Raw genomic sequence first — 22,360 nt, forward strand, 5'->3', positions numbered from 1 at the left:
ACGATACTGTGATTAACAATCATTTCACGCGCAATTATTCCAGTATTCGTTGGCGAGCCGGCCGAAGTGGCCGTGCGGTTAAAGGCGCTGCAGTCTGGAACCGCAAGACCGCTACGGTCGCAGGTCCGAATCCTGCCTCGGGCATAGATGTTTGTGATGTCCTTAGGTTAGTTAGGTTTAACTAGTTCTAAGTTCTAGGGGACTAATGACCTCAGCAGTTGAGTCCCATGGTGCTCAGAGCCATTTTTCGTTGGCGAGTTCTCTTCAACGCGTTGCAGTACATGTTCTTCAAATTCTGGCATAAGACGTTGCCGTGGAGCGCCATAGTCCTGCCTCCTCACCGTGAAGGTACTTACTTGGTTCTCGGAGCCGCCGCGTAACTGCGGCAGAAAGTTTGTGCGATGGTGTGCTACGTTGCGGAAAACGTTCATGATACAGACGACTAATAGCTCTTGCATTGCCTCGAGTTTCGCCGTATGCAAGGAGTATGTTAGCGTATTCGAAACCGTGTATTTAGTCATTTGTACTACACTGAAAAGCCAAAGAAACTGGTACACCTGCCGCAACACGACATCGTATGGACTCGACTAATGTCTGACGTAGTGCTGGAGGGAACTGACACCATGAATCCTGCAGGGCTGTCCATGAATCCGCAAGAGTACGTGGGGATGGAGATCTCTTCTGAACAGCACGTCACAAGGCATCCCAGATACGGTCAACAATGCTCATGTCTGGGGAGTTTGGTGGCCAGCGGAAGTGTTTAAACTCAGAAGAGTGTTCATGGAGCCACTCTGTAGAAATTCTGTACGTGTGGGGTGTCGCATTGTCCTGCTGGAATTCCCTAAGTCCGTCGGAGTGCACAATGGACATGATTGCATGCAGGTGATCAGATAGGATGCTTAGGTACGTGCCACCTGTCAGAGTCGTATCGGGACGTACCAGGGGTCGCATATCACTCGAGCTGAACACGTCCAGCATCATTATAGAGCATGCATCAGCTTGAACAGTCCCCTGCTGACATGCAGGATCCATGGATTCATACGGTTGTCTCCATACCCGCACACGTCCATCCGCTCGATGACGTTTGAAACGAGACTCGTCCGATCAGGCAACATGTTTCCAGTAATCAGCAGTCCAGTGTCGGTGTTGACGGGCCCAGGCGAGGCGTAAAGCTTTGTGTAATGCAACCATCCAGAGTACGCGAGTGGGCCTTCGGCTCCGAAAGCCCATATCCACGGTGTTCCGTTGAGTGGTTCGCACGCTGACACTTGTTGATGGCCCAGCATTGAAATCTCCAGCAATTTCCGGAAGAGTTGCACTACTATCACGTTGAACGATTCTCTTCAGTAGTCATTGGTCCCGTTCTTGCAGGATCTTTTTCCTGCTGCAGCGATGTTGGAGATTTGATATTTACCGGATTCCTGATATTCACGGTACACTCGTGAAATGATCGTACGGGAAAATGCCCACTTCATCGTTACCTCGGACGTGTTGTGCCCCATCGCTCGTGCGACGCCTATAATAGCACGTTCAAACTCACTTGAAGCTTGATAACTTACCACTGTAGCAGCAGTAACTGATCTAACAACTGCGCCAGACAGTTGTCTTGTACTGGATGTATCATGATTAATGGCGTGAAGGCATACAGTTGAAAGTACACGATATTAGAAGCAAAAAAGTCTCAGTAAACATAGGGTCGAAAATGCATACCTTAAGAGCTACGAGCAATTTTTCATCTTCGATACTGTGAAGCAAATCTCTTCTACTGCAAGTTCTTTGCTTTCCACATTTTGGGAAGTAGTAGTATGGCCAAAAACAAGAAAAAATGTCCAGTAAACATCTGTTCTAAAATGCATACCTTAAAAGTTATGAGCAATTGTTCATTAGAAGAGTTGTGTTTCCAAGTAGCGAAGATGAGCACGTGCTCATAGCTCTTAAGATATGCATTTTAGAGCACATGTGTACTGGGCATTTTTTTCTTGTTTTGGTCCATACTACTACTTCCCAAAATGTGGAAAGCAAAGAGCTTGCAGTAGAAGAGATTTGCTTCACAGTATCGAAGTCGTATCTGGACGTATCAGGGGCCCCATATCACTATAGCTGCAAAGGTTTACTGAGACTTTTTTGCGTCTAGTATCGTGTACTTTCAACTGTATGCGTCTACGTCATTAATTATCATATACCCTGTATAGGCGTTGCCGACCGCAGCGCAGTATTCTGCCTGTTGACATATTCTATATTTGAGTACGCATACCTATACCAGTTTCTTTGGCACTTGAGTGTACTTTGGAGGCACAGGCGTTGAATAGGTCTCGCAGCAAGACAGATGTTAAGTGACATCAGGTGACCGATTGAGGTAGTTCAAATCATGCTGTCTATCCTATTGCATAGCAAGATAAGGAACTCTGAGACTTCTCTCTTTCCCTCAGCAGACGTTGGACGGTTACTCATCTAATCTGAAAACGTTGTAGAACGGAAACGGTAACTTTCTGGACATGGGTTCCTACTCAAAATATTATGTACTCACTCCCCTAAAGAAGTTCTAGAAGCTCGTAACGGGAATTTGCGAACACACTTCATTTCAAAGCTGTTACATAACTTTATGAACCCGGAATGTGTGAGGTGAGATGGGGGTGATTGTGGAGAACTAGAAAGTGACGACTTCTGATTGTACTATTCAGGTGAAGATAAAAATGGAATGTATGGGGTTGGAATTTTTATAGGTAAAAGACTGAAGAACAAGGTTATCAAGGTTGAATATGTTAGTGGAAGAATAATGATGATGAGACTGAAAGGGAAACAGAAAGAGTTATCATCCAGATCTATATGCCAACAAGTAATCATTCAGATGAAGAGGTGGAAAATGTTATGAGACGACAGAAAACTTAGCAGAGAGAGAGAAAAGAAATGCATGTATTGTTATAATGGGTGATTGCAATGCTGTAGTTGGCGAAGGACCAGAAGGAAAAGATCTGGGAAAATTTGGACTGGGAGTAAGAAATGAGAGAGAACAAAGATTTTTGGAATACTGCAATGAAAATTTCATGGTAGTTGGAAATGCCCTATTTGATAACCACAAACGACGACGGTATACTTGGATATCTCGATCTGACAACAAAAGATATCAAATTGATTACATGTCAAAAGCTATCCAGGGGCAGATGTTAATTCAGATCCTGTATTAGTAATCGCCGAGGTTCTAGTTCAATTGAAAAGAACCTGGAAAGGACAGAAGAGAGAGCACATTAACTTTGAGAAACTGAAAGACAAAAGAATTGTGAAAAATTTAAGAATGCCTATTGTGAAATCATGATGAAAGTACAGGAGATAGAATGCACAGAAGGAAGATACGATCGTTTTAAAAATGGGATCAAAAAGGCAGCTAAGGAAACGCTTGTGAATTAAGAAGGGAGACAGAAAAAGCAAAGGAGAAATGGCTGACAGAAAAGTGTGGCAAGATAGAGAAATTACAGAAAGAAGGAAAATATAACTTGATGTACAAAGAAGCAATGGATTTTACATTCACGGAAAAGAGAAACAACAATGGACTAAAGGAAGTAGAGGCAGCAGACGGTAAAGTGGTGAGTGAACCCCAAGAAATAATGAGAAGATGGGAAGAATATGTAGGATGACTATATGCTGCAGACAGAAGACCAAGTGAAGAAGACCTTGGGATAGAAGAAGAAGACAAAGTTGCAGATGATGACAAAGGAAATGCAATACTAACTAGTGAGATGGAAGAATCTATTAAGGAGATGAAAAATAAAGGCAATGGGAATTGATGAGATTCCTGCGGAACTGTTAAAGTCATTGGAGAAAGAAGGGAAAAGGGAGTTGATTTAATTGTGTAATCAAATATACATGACAGGAAAATGGCCAAAGGACTTTACAGAAAGTATCTTAATACATATAGAAAAGAAAAAGAACAGCAAAATGTGTGAGGAACATAGAGCAGTGAGCCTGATATCGCATGCAGCCAAAGTCTTGCTGAGGACACTCAACAGAAGGCTATATGGAAAACTGTATTGCGTAATAGGAGATGAACAATGTGGTTTCAGGCGAGGAGTGGGAACTAGAGATGCCATTGGGCTACTGAGAGTGAGAGGGGAGAGGTATATGAAGAAGAAAAGGAAGGTGTATGTTGTCTCCATTGATCTTGAGAAGGCTTTTGACTGTGTCAGATGGGACAAACTGATGGAAATCCTAAGGAAACATGGAGTTGATTGGAGGGACAGACGACTAATTAGAAATTTATATTTGAACCAGAGAGCATGAGTAAGAATAGGAGGTGTGATGAGTGAAGATATTGAAGTGGGAAGAGGTGTAAGACAAGGTTGTTGTTTATCACCAACACTATTCAATATATATCTGGAGGAAATTATCAGTGGAAGTTTTGATAGAAGGAGAGGAGTTTGTACAGGGGGTCGGAGAGTGGAGTGTATAAGATTTGCAGACGGCATGGTTGTGATGGCAGATAGTGCAAGGGAGATGGAACAAATGTTAGATGATCGAAACACAAAATTAGAAGAATATGGAATGAAGATTAACAAGAAGAAAACGAAAAGCATGGTAACTGGAGGAAACGGGAGAAAATGCCATATGAAAATAAAGCACTCCGTCTTCAGGCCACGAGTGGCCTACCGGGACGATCCGACAGCCGTGTCAGCCTCATGGGAGGATGCGGATAGGAGGGGCGTGGGGTCAGCACACTGCTCGCCCAGATATAAAAATAGGGGGAGTGGAAATAGAGCAAGTGAATAACTTCAATTACTTGGGAAGTGTAATAATGGATGATAAGTATTGCTCAACAGAAACTAGGAAAAGAATTGCAATGGCAAAAGAAGGATTCAAGAGGAAACAGAAATTACTTTGTGGATCACTAAACAAAGATCTGAGGAAAAGACTTGCCAAATGTTAGATCTGGAGCGTTGCACTATATGGTGCGGAGACCTGGACATTGAGGAAGGAAGATGAAAGAAGATTGAAGGCACTAGATGGTTCAAATGGCTCTGAGCACTATGGGACTTAACATCTATGGTCATCAGTCCCCTAGAACTACTTAAACCTAACTAACCTAAGGACAGCACACAACACCCAGCCATCACGAGGCAGAGAAAATCTCTGACCCCGCCGGGAATCGAACCCGGGAACTCGGGCGTGGGAAGCGAGAACGCTACCTCACGACCACGAGATGCGGGCGGAGGCACTAGAGATGTGGATATGGAGAAGAATGGAAAAAGTGAAATGGGAAGACCGAGTAAGGAATTAAGAAGTATTAAGAAGAATTCGAGAAGAAAGAAACATGCTGAAAGCCATCAGAAAGAGAAAACGGAACTGGATTGGACATTGTTTGAGGAGGGACTGTTTATTGAAGAAGGAACAGAAGGAACGGTGGAGGCAAAAAGGGGAAGAGGAAGAAGAAGATATCAAATGCTGGACAATATCAACGGAGGCAAATATTCAGAAATGAAAAGACTGGCCATGGACAGACAAAAGTGGAAACGGTTTAACCCATGACAAGACCTGCCGTAAGACAGAATACCGTACGTACATACATAACTTTATAACAAATTAAGTAAACTTGAGAAGGCAGCAGTATTAATATAAAAAAAAGCTTTCTTCCAATTGAGAATCGATCTCATGAAGACTGCACAAGGCGTTCAGCACGCTACGTTTCGCGCTACAAGCGACAAAGTTTTCAGATTGAGTGTTTACTTACATCGAATTGAGGCTTCAAATGGCTCTGAGCATTGTGGGACTTAACATCTAAGGTCGTCAGCCCCCTAGAACTTAGAACTACTTAAACCTAGCATATAAGGTCATCAGTCCCCTAGAACTTACAACTATTTAAACCTAACTAACCTAAGGACATCACACACATCCATGCTCGAGGCAGGATTCTAACCTGCGACCGTAGCGGTCGCGCGGTTCCAGACTGAAGTGCCTAGAACCGCTCGGTCACACAGGCCGGCGAATTGAGCCTCACAGAAATAAACGTGTGTGTTTATTTCTGTCACGCTCAATTCGATGTAAGTAGAAACTCAATCGGAACACTTCGTCGCTTGTTGCGTGAAATAGTGAACACTATCTCGTTTGGATCTCTACGAGGGAGTTGCACCCATATTTTACGCATCATCTCATTTTTTACAAAACGCAGAAACAAGTTTTCAGGACTTTTTATAGACTTATTTGTACAAGGTGGTACTACACACCATTTGTAACTCATTTTCTTCAGTCCGGAACCGCGCTGCTGCTACGGTCGTAGGTTCGAATCCTGCCTCGGGCATGGATGTGTGTGATGTCCTTAGGTTAGTTACTTTTAAGTAGTTCTAAGTCTAGGGGACTGATTACCTCAGATGTTAAGTCCCATAGTGCTTAGAGCCATTTGAACCATTTTGAACTCTTTTTCCGAAGCGTAAATTCCGAAACAAGATACCACTATGAATGTGCTTTACGACAGTAGGACTAGCGTACTCGGCAGTGACGTCACAGGTGTCAAATGATCCAAGTGGAATGTTTTAGGGGCCTTTCAAATTATTTGAATTTTATTTCCGTTATGTTTTTCTTTAAATACTGAAAATCATGAGGAAGAAAGCATGTTGCCAGCATAAAATGACGTAATTAATGATTTAAGATGATTATTTGAAAACCGGCAAATACTTTACTCTGAAGCAGTGCAGGTGCAAGCCGGACGGCCACACCAGCGTGCCGAATGCTAGGTAATGGAGAGAGAAGGTGTACGGCACAAACCTTGTGGAGCGGCGCCGGCTCGCTGGCAGGGGGCGGCGCCGTGGCGGAGCCTCGGCCCGCCGCTGAGGGGGCGGGCCCGCGGCGCTTGCGGGAGCTGGCCTTGGAGCAGCGCGAGGCGGGCGCCGACGCGGAGGACAGCGAGCCGGGCGCCGGCGGCAGGTGCGGGGGCGGCGTGGGCGGCGAGGGCGGCGGCAGCGGCAGCGCGCCCTGGCTGCGCGACCGGCGCAGGTCGAGCACGAGCAGCGTGCGGCCGCCGCCGCAGCGGGAGCGCCCGCGGGCCGCCGCCGAGCCCGCCGACGCCGTGGCCGACGTGGCGGCGTCGGGCGTGACGCAGCGCCGGCCCGAGCCGCGCGCCCCCGCGCTCGCCAGCGTGGGCGCCGGCGTGGGCGGCCGCGAGTCGGTGTCCGTGTAGCGCCGGAACAGCTCCTCCGGCACCGCCGCCTCTCCGTCGCCGTACGCCAGCGCCGCGCGGCCCTCGCTCGCCTGCCACACACCGACCCAGAGAAAATAGAGCGTAAGGAGAGCAAGGAGAGGAACGTTCAGTGACTTTGAAAGTAATATTTCGTCAGTTGTTCTCCGTAAAAGCCCTAAGAAGTTCTTACATAAAATCATGAACCTCTTCGAAATGCTCTATTCATTCACTCACGAGAACACGGCAAGTGCCACAACCCGATTTCCCAGATACGTCGCTTAGTCAAAGAGGGTTCAGAATAAGTGAACATGTGCCACCGCTTATCCGCAAATGGTCTACCGTTTCTGAAGAAACGAGGGTCAATGTTTTCGAGGTACTCTGTAACGCTTTTAGGGTGTCGAAACCCGGCTGTTGTTCTTTGTTTCTCCTTTATCTATTCGTGTCCGTACGGCCTTGTCGCAGTGGATACACCAGTTCCCGTGACATCATCGAAACTAAGCGCTGTTTGGCGTGGCCGGCGCTTAGATGGGTGACCAGCCAGCCGTCATGCGATGTTGCCATTTTTCGGGATGCACTCAGCCTCGTAATGCCAATTGAGGAGCTACTCGACCGATTAGTGACGGCTTCGGTCAAGAATACCATCATAACGACCGGGAGAGCGGTGTGCTGACCGCACGTCCCTCCTATCCTCATCCGCCTCTGAGGATGACACGGCGGTCGGATGGTCCCGATAGGCCACTCGTGGTCTGAAGACGGAGTGCTATTCGTGTCCGCAGAATATTATTTCACGACTGTTTTCCAACCAATGTTGAAATAACGTTGTCCTCACTCGTCTACAAACAGTCTGATGAAGGAATTAAAAATGAACAATAAACAATGAGAAAATTATCTGAAATTGTTTTCTGTAAAATACCTCTAGTGTATCTTGCTTTATAATCAATTTAAAGTGCCAGTTTTCGGAAAAATGGTCCATTTTGCGTGGTTTGTCGCGACATTATAGCCAATACGTGAAATCTTCAAGAGTGTTAACGAAGTTTCTTTCCCAAGTGAAATTTGTACGCAGAAATGTCACTGTGGTAAATTTCTCTTCGTGCGATGTTTGTGCGGACTTTCTATATTTCCAATCTTTCTACCATCGGTGTCATCAAAGGGAGCCGAATCTTGCTGCAGAATAAACATATGAGTAAAATGTAAGAACTAATATAAGAATTGATTTAAGAATGGAATATATGAGTATGAGAATTTAAAAAGACTGTAACCCCTGAAAACACCAGCCACACCTATATTACATAAAAAGGTATGACACTCATTATAAAACCCAGTTGCAGTTTTACAATTAACATAATGCCCTTGTATCTCTTAATTTGATAAGAAACATTTTTGTAGTAAAGTTCTACGAACATCTGCAGATAAATTAAATTAAATAAAACAAAAATTAAAAATTTCGAAGACGGGGCGCGAAAGTGTGAGACCGTACCAGCGGTTCAGCTCAACAGCTTGCCTGCTAAAAGGCATACAGATTACGGCGACAACTTTGACCGTCGTTTTCTCAGAAACGAGTATCTACAGATAAGCCGAGACACGTCTTGGCTTATCTTGTCACCTTTTCGATTGATTGAAGTCAGTCCCATACTGCCAACGAAACGGATGACAACACAGAGAATTCCGAAATACTGAATTCGGTCTTCCGAAATTGTTTTACGGCAAAAGATCGTAACAAGATCTCTCCTTTCAGTCATCGTAGGAACGTCGAAATGGCGGGTACTGAGATAACCGATCGCGGAATAGAAAAGCAACCACAATCGCGTAGTACTGGAAAGGCGTCAGGACCAAATATGATACCTAGAAGATTTTACAAAGTTTATCGTAGTTCGATGGAGCAACGAGGGGTATCTAACGCCACGTTTTCAAGAAGGGTCGCAGGACAGATGCTCATAAATATAGGCCTATGTCGTTGACGTCAATCTGTTGTAGAACTATGGAAAATGTTTTATGCTCAAGAATTACGACGTTCTCGGACAACGAAAATCTCCTCTATAAAAAAACAACATGGATTCCACAAACAGAGGTGTTGCGAAACTCAGCTCGCTCTGTTCCTCTATGAGTTTCATAGAGCTGAAGACAACGGCACTCATGTTAATGCCTCATTCTCGCCCCTATTGGGGTGGGGATGATGGACAGAGAATGATGGGGGAAGGAGGAGATGAAGAGACAGAGCGGGGGAAAAGGATATGGACACAGATAAGGGGAGGACGAGATGACAGAGCGATGGGAAGGAGGAAATGGACAGAGAAGTGGAAAGGGAGATGGACACAGAGAGACGGAGGAGGAGATAGAGGGGCAGGAGGAGATAGAGAAGGTTGAGGAGATGGACAGATGGGGCAAGAGCTGATGAAAAGTGGGGGGAGGAGCAGATAGAGGGGTGAAGAGCAGATGGGCAGAGAGAGGGGCAGGAGACGGACAGAGAATAGGGTTGGAGGAGGTGGACAGAGAGAAGAGGCAGAAGGGGATAGACTGAGATGGAGTGGAGGAGAGGGAAAAGGACGAGATGAACGAATAGAAATGGAATATATCCATACTCGGACAATGCTCGGTACTTTACTAGTAAAATAATAAAGCTTTAAGACTTCCCCTATTTACTTTCTTGTCTGCACCACGCGAGTCAGAAGCGGGTGGTTGTGTCATGAAATTTTTTAGAGTTTTACTGTGTATGTCAATGAATGAAAGGATAAGCAATTTATTTATTTCTTTTCGACCCTTCAGTATCAGAAATTACTTGTTCAGTACACGTTCTTTCTTCCCGATACTTCCTTAGTCGCTCGCTTCTCCCTATTCTCTCTGCTTCCATATCTTGATTTTGATCTTGGCATCAGTTCACCTATGATCTTCCACCGTTCTCCTCTGGCGGGAGCTATTCTTCACTGCTCTCTGTGGATTTTTTGAACATATTTCAGCCTTCCCTGCAACCAGTCGTTCACTGTTAATCATATGCCCCATATTTGCCTGTCAATATGTTTTCGTTCATCCTCGTGATTCATTTCCAGGTAAAACTCAGTTATCTCTTCCATATCATGCTTGAAACTGGTTCTCTACACAGGCGCTGTCATATAATCGTTATTGCCCACATATCCCTTAATATCGTTTGTTGCCCGCCCGGTTAGCCGTGAGGTCTGACGCACGGCTTTCCGGAAGGAGCGCCTAGTCCCCGGCACGAATCCGCCTGGGCGACTTGTGTTGAGGTCCAGTGAGCCGGCCAGTCTGTGGATGGGTTTTAGGCGCTTTTCCATCTGCCTCGGCGAATGCGGGCTGGTTCCCCTTATTCCGCCTCAGCTACACTATGTCGGCGAGTGCTGCGCACACCACCAATACTCTACCACGTAAACATAGGGGTTACACTCGTCTGGTGTGAGACATTCCATGGGGGGCTCCACCGGGGGCCAAACCGCACAATAACCCTGAAGGAGCGGTTCGGTGTAGGGCGGCGAAGAGGTGAAGTGGACTGCAGTAGTCGTCGTGGGGTTGTGGACCACTGCGGCTGCGGCGGGGACGGAGCCTCTCCGTCGTTTCTAGGTCCCCGGTTAACATACAACACAATACAAGATCGTTTGTTCCTGCTTCTCCAGTGGGATACAAGCTCTTTTTCCCAAGACGTTCGTATTCGTTGCATGTAGCGCAGTATTTATGATTATAGACATATATAATGTATAGCTTGGCGATCCTCGATAGGTCCTTCTCTCCTCTAGTTGCCTTTGTAGAATGTCGTAGTCGCTGAAGATCTGAGATCTGTCTATGATACTCCTGTTCGTCAGTAACAACTTGTCTATTATATTCGCATCTAAGAATCGGAAGCTTCGCTCTACAATCAGTAGCTAACGTAAGTCTTATTCCGAACTGAGTCTGGCTTTTCTCCCTTTTCGGCACGCTTTTTCAGTGCCATCATTGTCTTCTCTTTCGTCCTCATGTAGCAACGTCACAACATCCTCAAAGGCTAAGTAATCTTCTACTGCATTACTCTTTATTTTGTACTCTACTTTCACGCCTTAGTAAATGCTATCAAAAGAGTGAGTCTGGGGAACTTAAAGTCTAAATTACAATGAAGTGACAGCAGTCATGGGATACCACCTAATATCGCTTCGGACCTCCTTTTGCCAGGCACAGTGCAACAACTCGATGTGGCATGGACTCATCAAGCTGCCGGAAGTCCCCTACAGAAATATTGAGCCGTTCTGCGTCTATAGCCGCCCATTAATTGCGAAAGTGTTTCCAGTGCTGGATTCTGTGCATGAACCCTTCTCTCGATTCTGTCCCATAAATCTTTGACGGGTGGCCAAATCATTCACATGAATGGTCCACAATGTTCTTCCAACTAATCGCGAACAGTTGTGGCCAGGTGATATGGCGCATTGTCATCCATAAAAATTCCATCATTGTTTGGGAACATGAAGTCCATGAATGGCAGCAGATGGTCTCCATGTAGCCGTGCATAACCGCGTTTTCAGTCAATGATCGGTTCAGTTGGACCAGGGAACCCAGCCCATTCCATATAAACACAGCCCACATATTTGTGGAGCCATCGCCAACTTGCATAGACTCTTATTGCCAACTGGAGTCCATGGTTGAGTGGAGTCTCCGCCACACTCGAACCATTCCCTGAGCTCTTACCAGCTGAAATCGGAACTCATCTGACCAGGCCTCGGTTTTCCAGTCGTTTAGGGTCCAATCGATATGGTCACGAGCCCAGGAGAGACGCTGCTGGCGACGCCGGCCTGAGTGGCCGAGCGGTTCTAGGCGCTACAGTCTGGAACCGCGCGACCGCTACGGTCGCAGGTTCGAATCCTGCCTCGGGCATGGACGTGTGTGATGTCCTTAGGTTAGTTAGGTTTAAGTAGTTCTAAGTTCTAGGGGACTGATGACCTCCGAAGTTAAGTCCCATAGTACTCAGAGCCATTTGAACGCTGCAGGCAATGTCGTGCTGTTAATAAATTCACCCGCGTCGTTCGTCAGCTATCATAGCCCATTAACGCCAAATTTAGCTGCAATATCCTAAAGCTATGTTCGTCATACGTCCCACATTGATTCCTGCGGTTATTTAAAAAAGGGTTGCTTGTGTGTTAAGCCTAGTTTACACGACGCCATAGGGTCGCTCCACTCGTTGCGTGGAATGAGTTGCACGCAAATGGTTTCAGATTTGACAGTAGACATGGCGAAACCAGTACACACTTCAGTTTCGTCGTTTTGTGGGTTCCTAATTCGTGTCTGAAGTGAAAGTTGTGACAGACGCACGTCGCACCAGTTGTGCTGGAGTTAAAGCTTGTTGCGTGGAATCGCTGCATAAGAAAAATAAAATAAGATACGTGACTGGATGAAGAAAAGTCAGCTCGGTTGCTCAGCATCCTTGCTGAAATAATTTATATGACGTAAACCCATCTGTCATCAAGACTCGGTTCGATCCGATGCCTATCCGACTTATAACCACTTTTGTTGTCAGAGAGGTGGCAGCTCTGCGTCCAAAATTTTGTATCCTGTAAATTTATCATATATTCTTTCTAGTACATCGTATACGTACAAGAACTAAAATTTCATTATTTTCTATCCTTCCTACTGATAAACCTTTTATGGTCAGCAGTGTAATAATTTTTCTGTACTTTTAGTTTCATTCCGATCTATCGTTCACAGATGTAATGTAATGTCTACTTAACGTTTTTTTTATTGGTACGGCCCACTAAGGATCACATGAAATAACTTACCTATTCTTTCTTTTCTCCTTTCTTTCCAGTAATTTTTGATTCTTTCCCTACGTTTTGCTCTTCTTTCATCTGTCCATATTACACCTATTTTTTTATTTTATTTTATTTTATTTTTTTTTTTTCCTCCTGGAAGCCCTTGAAACTTTTTACTTTCGCTCTAAACTTTTCTCGTTCTGCTATTTCTTCCTGCTTTATTTCCATTTTCCTCAGGTCTGCTTTAACTTCTTCGATCCACGTCGTTGATGTTTTTGGATTTCTGTCAAAAATGTTTAAAATTTTTTGTTACTCTTTCATCATCTAGCCTTTTTAGATGTCCATATAATACAACTCTTCTCTCCCACATCGTGTCTATTATTCGTTACATTTTTTCATAACCTTCTTTATTACTTCACAATTTCCATATATCATTGTCATATTCTGGTCCCAAAAGTTTCCTGATTATCTTCCTTTCGTTCTTTTCAGTTTCACCTAATTACTGTATATTATGGCTGTATGTAACGGAAGGCATTCTGAAACGTAAAGGTATTCTTGTCTAATGACACTGGTGTAGTGCTGGAGTTTTGCATTCATGGGAGTAAATTTATTGTTACACAGGTTTCTTGTTAACTGAGAAGCCACCTCCATTTTCCTTGCTCTTGCTACGTTGGTTTCTTTGTCCAAAGCATTTGGCTGCTTTATTTCACCCAGACATTTTGTAATATTTTTTTTATTCTTTCCATGTATTTCGGCGCCTCCTTCGCACCTGTCATATACTTTGCTTTTCTCAAAAGATGTTCTTAGACCTGCTTTTCAAGCTATCTCTTCTAAAAGATTTATGTCCAGTGTTGCATTTTCCACAGATTTTGCTAAGACATCAAATGCCAAAAAATCAGTACTCGGATTATATCCTTTTCTCCCAATGATTGTGAGTTATTAAATTCTTTCTTCTTCTGTTCTTTTCTTCCACTTTCTGATTACCTTCTCTAATACACAACTAAATAGCAACGGAGACAGTCCTTATCCTTATCCTACATCAGTTTTGATTTCAAAAGCCTTGGAGGTTTCATCCAAGAAATTAATTTAGCATTTTGTATTTGTTGGTGTGCTTTTCATTATTGCCACTGATTTGCTGTCAGCTCCAAACTCTTTTAAGGTGTTGAATGATGTTTCTCTGTCAATCGAATCATATGATTTTTTTGACGTCTACAAATGTTATATCAGTGCTTTTGATTCTCATTGTTCTGTACCTGATTATAAATTCCAGATTTAAATTTGGTTCCACACGGGTTCGCCCTTTTCTAAACCATCGTTGGTACTCTCCTAATTACTGATCCTGTAGGCGTTCTAGCCCGTTTTGTAATACTTTCGAAAGAATTTTGTAAGTCACTGGAAGGAGGGCATTCGTCTACAGTTGCTGGAGTCAGTTTTATCTTCTTTTTGTGGGTTGGATGAATTAATTTTATTTTTCGATCTTCTGGTATAGCTTCTGTTTCCCGGACTTTTCGAAAGACTCCGTGTAGCTTCTTGACTGTTCCAGCGCCTGCAATTTTCCACATTTCAGTAGTTACTGACTCTTCCACGGGGGCCTTAGTCTTCAAATCTTTAATGATGTTATGGATTTCATCCGTGCTGGAGAGGGGGAAGGGTTGAGTTTGTATTACTACATACTGGATTTCGTTTTAGAGATTTTGCTCTTGGTCCCTCACGTTTTAAGACTTTTTTAAATAGCTTGCTAATATTTCACTGTTTTATTGGTTGGTTGGTTCAAATGGCTCTGAGCACTATGGGACTTAACAGCTATGGTCATCAGTCCCCTAGAACTTAGAACTACTTAAACCTAACTAACCTAAGGACGTCACACAACACACAGTCATCACGAGGCAGAGAAAATGCCTGACCCGCCGGGAATCGAAGTTTTATTGGTTGTGTAGGACTATTTTTCCATATTCAGTTTTGAAGCACAAGTTACATGGTGGTAAATTTGGAGGCTTTGTTTAAAAGTTTTATAGAACTTCTTGGTGTTGTTTAATATAATTTCATGTTTTTTTCGTCATATTCCTATTAATTTCAGTTGTTTCTGCAAGCTATTAAGCTCTAAATTCCCTGGTCGTAATCATTCATTTTTTCATCTAATCTCGTATAAAGGCTTCCCCCATCTTCAGCTTTTCACGTGTCCTGGTTTACCCAACCAATTCCTGATCTAATCTGCCTTCTACAATCATGTAGTATAATTTCATTAGTTCACCTTCTTTTAATTTTTCTCTCAGTTTCATAGTAATAACTAAGAGATTCTAAAGCAATATCTACACTTCTTCAATTTCTTTTGCGTCCTGCTTCTTCTCGTTAGTAGTATAATTAATATAATATGGCCTCCTAGATAGCGTAAAACTACCACATCTGCTACTGAGTCTTCGGTTCTGCTGCATAGCAAGTCGTTATTATCCTTGCTGCTATACTTCTACACTTTTGTCATTTTTTCATGTATCCTCAGTCCAAATTCTGTGCCGTTTAGCGCGTCCATTTCATTTAACAGTTGTTTTAAATCTGTCTTAATTTTTGCCAGAAGGCAACCGTCTCTTAAAAATCTTAAATGTAGTATTTGTCCGCACTGAATAAAATCTTCTCGGTTTTCAAGTCGCGCCAATTCGAATAAAATCCTCGAGCTTTCGGTGGCTATCTCAAAATCTCGAGAATTTTATTCGAATTGACGCGGCTTGAAAACCGAGAAGATTTTATTCAAACATGCCGCCGCGAAAGACTCCGAGGATGCATTTGTCCGCACTGTACTTTTATGTCTGTCCTAAAAGTTTTGTTAACAACTTGAATACTTCTTCCACAAATAAATAAGACAACAGTTTTTTGATCTCCTTTAACATGACTTCGTTGGTTACTCGACGAACAACTGTTGGATCTCCGTTGGGGTTTACAGCGTTGAAATACCGCGTTTGGACAAGTCATACTCACCATGTGTCGAAGCATGGTAGTAGCCTTCCCCTTCACTCCTCCTGTGTCCGTCTACATCATGACTCATTAATTATTTCTACCGACTGTGCCTATAGCGATAGTTGAAATTAATTATTAAATGACGGTCACCAGATTAATGCTATTCGATAGAATATATCACTGGGACCTGAAGTTTTAGTGGGCACTTCGCAGATTTAAAAAACTTCGGGGGTGGTTGGTACTCCGCGAGAAAATGTAACATTAATACTGTCCTCCAGGCACCAACAAAGCCTAAAGACATTCTTGTATCTGTAAGGCACTCACTGAGACGTCAGCTTCAAGGCATATACAGTACTTCAGGGTTATTCATCAGTGGTATACGCCGGGAAAAATCTACATTCTTGGGGTCTTCTTTATCAAGATACAGTAGATTAATCAACCATCTCTGAACCTCATCATTGAGTTCAAGTTTTTGAACATATTTTTCGATCTACACACTCAGACGTTTTCCGTAGTCTACAGAAGACACAAGTGTATCCTGATTTTCTGAATGCGTCCTATGGTAAAAGCGGGAGAAGTTTAATTTCTTCAGGAAATTATTGGAGCAGGAGAATGACACGGCGCAGTTGTACTTACCCAGGTGTCCTTCGCCCTGCGGACCACATCCTTGGCCTCGAAGTCGGCTGGATGGTTGCAGAGAATGGAGCAGCCATACGGGAAGGGATTGTACACTCCAGCGAAGGGTCTCAGCGCGTAGGGGGCAGGCCCAGCCACCACGGGGAAGTGTACCGTCTCTGCCTGAAACAGTATTGGAATGGCACTTGGAACGAAAAATTATACCTTACAAGAAATGAATCCCGAATATGACGGTAAACCGTGAGGTAACGAAGCGTTGGAGTTACATGAATTCAAGAAATATTTGAGAAACTGTCATTCAGGAAATCAAGACATAATGAATATAAACGATGATTCAGTTCTGCAAGAATGGTACATTATCAATACCCAAGAACTAACTTAATCGACAATAGCCGCAAAAGCGGGCGCTCTCATGAGATACGCAAAATTACCAAGGCATTGGTACTCATTGATTTTCTACCTAGTCGCCATGGTTGTCTAAGCTTTTGTTCCATGGGTAAACCAGTCTGTCGACACCGACATAAAAGAATTGAAATACAATTCCATTTCCCACCATGGCTGTTATAGATGGGACGATCAAAAAGTTTCCGTTTGAGGTCGTGGCTGCAACGTACGAGTATATGCAACGCCGCGCGACTCCGATGCGGGCATATAAGCACCGACTAGAAGGCGAGGGATTCGTGTGGCATTCGTGTCTTTTGAAGTGAATGCAGTAAATGAGAAAACGTGAACTATGGCGACGTTATTACCATATGCGTCTAAACAGGACCAACATGCTGTTACGTTTTTCTTGGCTGCCGATTGACAAACACCGGTAGACATCCATCAGAGAATGAAGAATATGTATTGGGTAGCATGTCCATCGGAAACCACCGTTGTGGAATGGTGCGCCAAGTTCCGTGCTGGTCACGATTCGACACAAGCTCCTGGTCGATATCGGGTTACTGACAAGGGAACCTCCCCATCGCACCCCCCTCAGATTTAGTTATACGTTGGCACAGTGGATAGGCCTTGAAAAACTGAACACAGATCAATCGAGAAAACAGGAAGAAGTTGTGTGGAACTATGAACAAATAAGCAAAATATACAAACTGAGTAGTCCATGTGCAAGATAGGGAACATCAAGGACAATATTATTCCACGTGCGCAGTGGTCCCGTGATAGCGTGAGCAGCTGTGGAACGAGATGGCCTTGGTTCAAGTCTTCCCTCAAGTGAAAACTTTAAATTTTTATTTTCAGTTTATGTGACAAACTTTTTTGGGAGTGATTATCACATCCACAAGAAAACCTAAATCGGCCAAGGTAGAAGAATCTTTATACCCATTCGCCAAGTGTACAAGTTAGGTGGGTCAACAACATATTCCTGTCATGTGACGCACATGCCATCACCAGTGTCGTATAGAATATATCAGACGTGTTTTCCCGTGGAGGAATCGGTTGACCTATGACCTTGCGATCAAATGTTTTAGGTTCCCATTGGAGAGGCACGTCCTTTCGTCTACTAATCGCACGGTTTTGCGGTGCGGCCGCAAAACACAGACACTAAACTTATTGCAGTGGACAGAGACGTCAGTGAACGAACGGACAGATCATAACTTTGCGAAACTAAAGAAAGTAAAATTTTCAGTTGAGTGAAGACTTGAACCAAGGACCTCTCGTTCTGTAGCTAATCACGCTAACCACGGGACCACGGCGCTCCTGAGCTCACACTTGCCTTGATGTTACCCATCTTGCACATGGACTACTCAGTTTGTATATTTTACTAATTTTTTTCACGGTTCCACACAACTTCTTCCTGTTTTCTTGATTGATCTGTGTTCAGTTTTTCAAGGCCTATCCACTGAGCCAACTTATAACTAAATCTGAGGGGGGTGCGATGGGGAGGTTCCCTTGTGAGGCACATTGATTACTGATTTCAAGGAACATGGTGTCTGCATCACTGGGGAACGGTACTACGCAACACTGGGGAAATTACAGCTGCAATTCAAGTGAAACTTCCAAGAAAACTGAGACAATAGGTGCTGCTGCTTCATGATGACACATGCCTCCACATCGTAAATGTTGCATGCAGAAGTTACGTTGAGTAAAGTTCTACCGATGTTACTACAAGATGTTTCACTGCATGACAGAATGGCGATGTACTTCCTACATGATGGATGTCTGGGACGTATCTCGCGTGCGGTTGAAGCTGTATTGAATAGCATATTTCATGACAGATTAATTGGTCGTCGAAGCACCATACCATGGCCCGCACGTTCCCCGGATCTGACGTCCCCGGATTTCTTTCTGTGGGGAAAGTTGAAGGATATTTGCTATCATGATCCACCGACAATGCCTGACAACATGCGTTAGCGCATCGTCAATGCATGTGCGAACATTACGGAAGGCAAACTACTCGCTGTTGAGAGGAATGTCGTAACACGTATTGCCAAATGCATTGAGGTTGAATGACATCATTTTGAACATTTATTGCATTAATATGGTATTTACGGTAATCACGCTTTAACAGCGTGCGTTCTCAGAAATGATGACAAAGGTACATGATCACATTGGAACAACCGAAATAAAATGTTCAAACGTGCCTACGTTCTGTATTTTAATTTAAAAACCTACCTGTTACCAACTGTTCGTCTAAAATTGTGAGCCATATGTTTGTGACTATTACAGCGTCATCTATCACAAAGCGAAAAAAGCGGTCCAACTAAAACAATCATACTTCTTTACGTACTACACGAATATGTAATAAAAATGGAGGTTCCTATTTTTAAAAAAACGCAGTTGATATCCGTTTGACCTATGGCAGCGCCATCTAGCGGGCCAGCCATAGCGCCATCTGGTTTCCCCCTTCAAGCTAGACAACTTTCGTTCTTTGTAGTTTTTTCGTTCTTTGTAGTTTTTTCATTTGACGCTTATTTCGTGAGATATTTGGCCCGGTCACGATGAGTGGACCACCCTGTACAGTGTTCAGTCACATTAAGGGACTCCGGAACGCCCTATACTTGCAATGTTAAAATAACGCTTATAAATTACATCTTTCCTCACAAAGTATTTGAGGTAGGAAGTTGAACTTTTTACAGATTATTTATTGAAATATGGGCTACAACTTAACACAGAGATTTTACAAAATTTTAGTTCAGTAATTAAAGATGATTTTTTTTTTCAATTGTAATGAAAATTCACAACATTTTTTTGCAATTTTTTATTTATATATTCAAAAATATACAGTTTTTTGGAAAAAGGCTGTGTTAAATTATGCAGAAGGTACTGTGTAACATTTACTGAAAGTTTGAAACAAATATGTTTGGAAGATCCTTAGAAAACATGTAATTAGTATGAGAAAATAAAAGTTTTGGGAATCGAGCGACAAAGATTGGATTAACTTTTTAGTGCATTCCAGGTCCATAGGATGGATTATCTTCATCCTCTGCAAACTCCTCCTCCAGCTTCCTCTTGTTCCTCCTCCTGTTTACTCTTGCTTGTATTTCTAGACTCTTTACAGCCCTGTCTGCAGCCCGAAGGCGTTCCTTGTCTAAAGCAAGCATGTTAGAACCTATCTTCATTCCCATATTTCTAAATACCTTGCACCTTACAATGTTGCCATCATTGAAAGTCGCAACAGCATCATACACACCAAAGTGAAGTGTTTCTATTCCAACAAATACAGTCTTGGGGATTCTCGACCATATAACACTATTTACACTTTCATTGGGGTTTTGAGTTTTTCCGTGAATACACTTTTTCAACAGTTCAGGTGCTGCTAAGTCTCTGAAAATAGGTTTTATACTTTATCTCACATCACTCAAATGTACCTGATGAACACGGACGTTAATAATAACACCATTTGACAGCAGTTTAACAGCGCCACAGTGGGTCACGCCCATGTAGAACACATTTCAAAATAAATTTAAAAATAGTTGTAATCTTCGGAATTGAATAAATTATATATCTATTAAAAGGTAATAGTCTGCAGATTCAGAAAACGCAAAAAGTAAAAATTGAACTTTTCATGATTTTGAGCCTTTCCGGAGCCCCTTAAGGTAACCACCTGTCAGAAGCCTGACTAACCACCTTTAGCAGCGCGAACTGCTGTGAGAAAAGCAGGAAGAGAGTCAGTCAGGTTATGGAAGGTACCGACTGCCATGGACAGATGCACTAGGCTACGCTTGGCTACATAGTGCGATCACATCTCGTTCACATATTCGGCAATGTGGACAGCAGCCATTACATTTCTTACGTGTTAAGGCCGGTATCTTCTCCTGTTTTTGCAAAGTCCCCGTGGCGTTGCCTTTCAACAGGATAACGTCAGACCTGGCCTACTTCTACGGATGGTATTCGACTGTTGCCTTGGTCAGTATCTTCCCCAGTTCTCACACTCACCTAAAACATCTGGTCATGGGTTGCGGAGAGACCGTAAGGCACCACTAGCCAGCCACTACAATTGGTGAACTCTGGCGTAGGGTTGAGGCATCACCAAATGACATTCCCATATACACTCCTGGAAATTGAAATAAGAACACCGTGAATTCATTGTCCCAGGAAGGGGAAACTTTATTGACACATTCCTGGGGTCAGATACATCACATGATCACACTGACAGAACCACAGGCACATAGACACAGGCAACAGAGCATGCACAATGTCGGCACTAGTACAGTGTATATCCACCTTTCGCAGCAATGCAGGCTGCTATTCTCCCATGGAGACGATCGTAGAGATGCTGGATGTAGTCCTGTGGAACGGCTTGCCATGCCATTTCCACCTGGCGCCTCAGTTGGACCAGCGTTCGTGCTGGACGTGCAGACCGCGTGAGACGACGCTTCATCCAGTCCCTAAACATGCTCAATGGGGGACAGATCCGGAGATCTTGCTGGCCAGGGTAGTTGACTTACACCTTCTAGAGCACGTTGGGTGGCACGGGATACATGCGGACGTGCATTGTCCTGTTGGAACAGCAAGTTCCCTTGCCGGTCTAGGAATGGTAGAACGATGGGTTCGATGACGGTTTGGATGTACCGTGCACTATTCAGTGTCCCCTCGACGATCACCAGTGGTGTACGGCCAGTGTAGGAGATCGCTCCCCACACCATGATGCCGGGTGTTGGCCCTGTGTGCCTCGGTCGTATGCAGTCCTGATTGTGGCGCTCACCTGCACGGCGCCAAACACGCATACGACCATCATTGGCACCAAGGCAGAAGCGACTCTCATCGCTGAAGACGACACGTCTCCATTCGTCCCTCCATTCACGCCTGTCGCGACACCACTGGAGGCGGGCTGCACGATATTGGGGCGTGAGCGGAAGACGGCCTAACGGTGTGCGGGACCGTAGCCCAGCTTCATGGAGACGGTTGCGAATGGTTCTCGCCGATACCCCAGGAGCAACAGTGTCCCTAATTTGCTGGGAAGTGGCGGTGCGGTCCCCTACGGCACTGCGTAGGATCCTACGGTCTTGGCGTGCATCCGTGCGTCGCTGCGGTCCGGTCCCAGGTCGACGGGCACGTGCACCTTCCGCCGACCACTGGCGACAACATCGATGTACTGTGGAGACCTCACGCCCCACGTGTTGAGCAATTCGGCGGTACGTCCACCCGGCCTCCCGCATGCCCACTATACGCTCAAAGTCCGTCAACTGCACATACGGTACACGTCCACGCTGTCGCGGCATGCTACCAGTGTTAAAGACTGCGATGGAGCTCCGTATGCCACGGCAAACTGGCTGACACTGACGGCGGCGGTGCACAAATGCTGCGCAGCTAGCGCCATTCGACGGCCAACACCGCGGTTCCTGGTATGTCCGCTGTGCCGTGCGTGTGATCATTGCTTGTACAGCCCTCTCGCAGTGTCCGGAGCAAGTATGGTGGGTCTGACACACCGGTGTCAATGTGTTCTTTTTTC

The 22,360-nt window shown here is 44.3% G+C and overlaps 1 protein-coding gene across 1 annotated transcript in view; it reads right to left on the reverse strand.

Annotated features, from left to right (window-relative positions):
- The window catches only part of LOC126232198 (ensconsin), a 110,120-nt gene that overhangs the window by 78,441 nt on the left and 9,319 nt on the right, over window positions 1-22,360 (reverse strand). The window contains exons 2-4 of the mRNA XM_049942528.1: window positions 16,468-16,629; window positions 7,030-7,233; window positions 6,751-6,849 (exon numbers count right to left, since the gene is read on the reverse strand). Coding sequence (XP_049798485.1) covers window positions 6,751-6,849; window positions 7,030-7,233; window positions 16,468-16,629 — 465 coding nt within the window. The remainder of the gene's footprint in view (window positions 1-6,750; window positions 6,850-7,029; window positions 7,234-16,467; window positions 16,630-22,360) is intronic.

The sequence above is a fragment of the Schistocerca nitens genome, chromosome 1 (genome assembly GCF_023898315.1).
Source record: "Schistocerca nitens isolate TAMUIC-IGC-003100 chromosome 1, iqSchNite1.1, whole genome shotgun sequence".
Classification (NCBI taxonomy): domain Eukaryota; kingdom Metazoa; phylum Arthropoda; class Insecta; order Orthoptera; family Acrididae; genus Schistocerca; species Schistocerca nitens.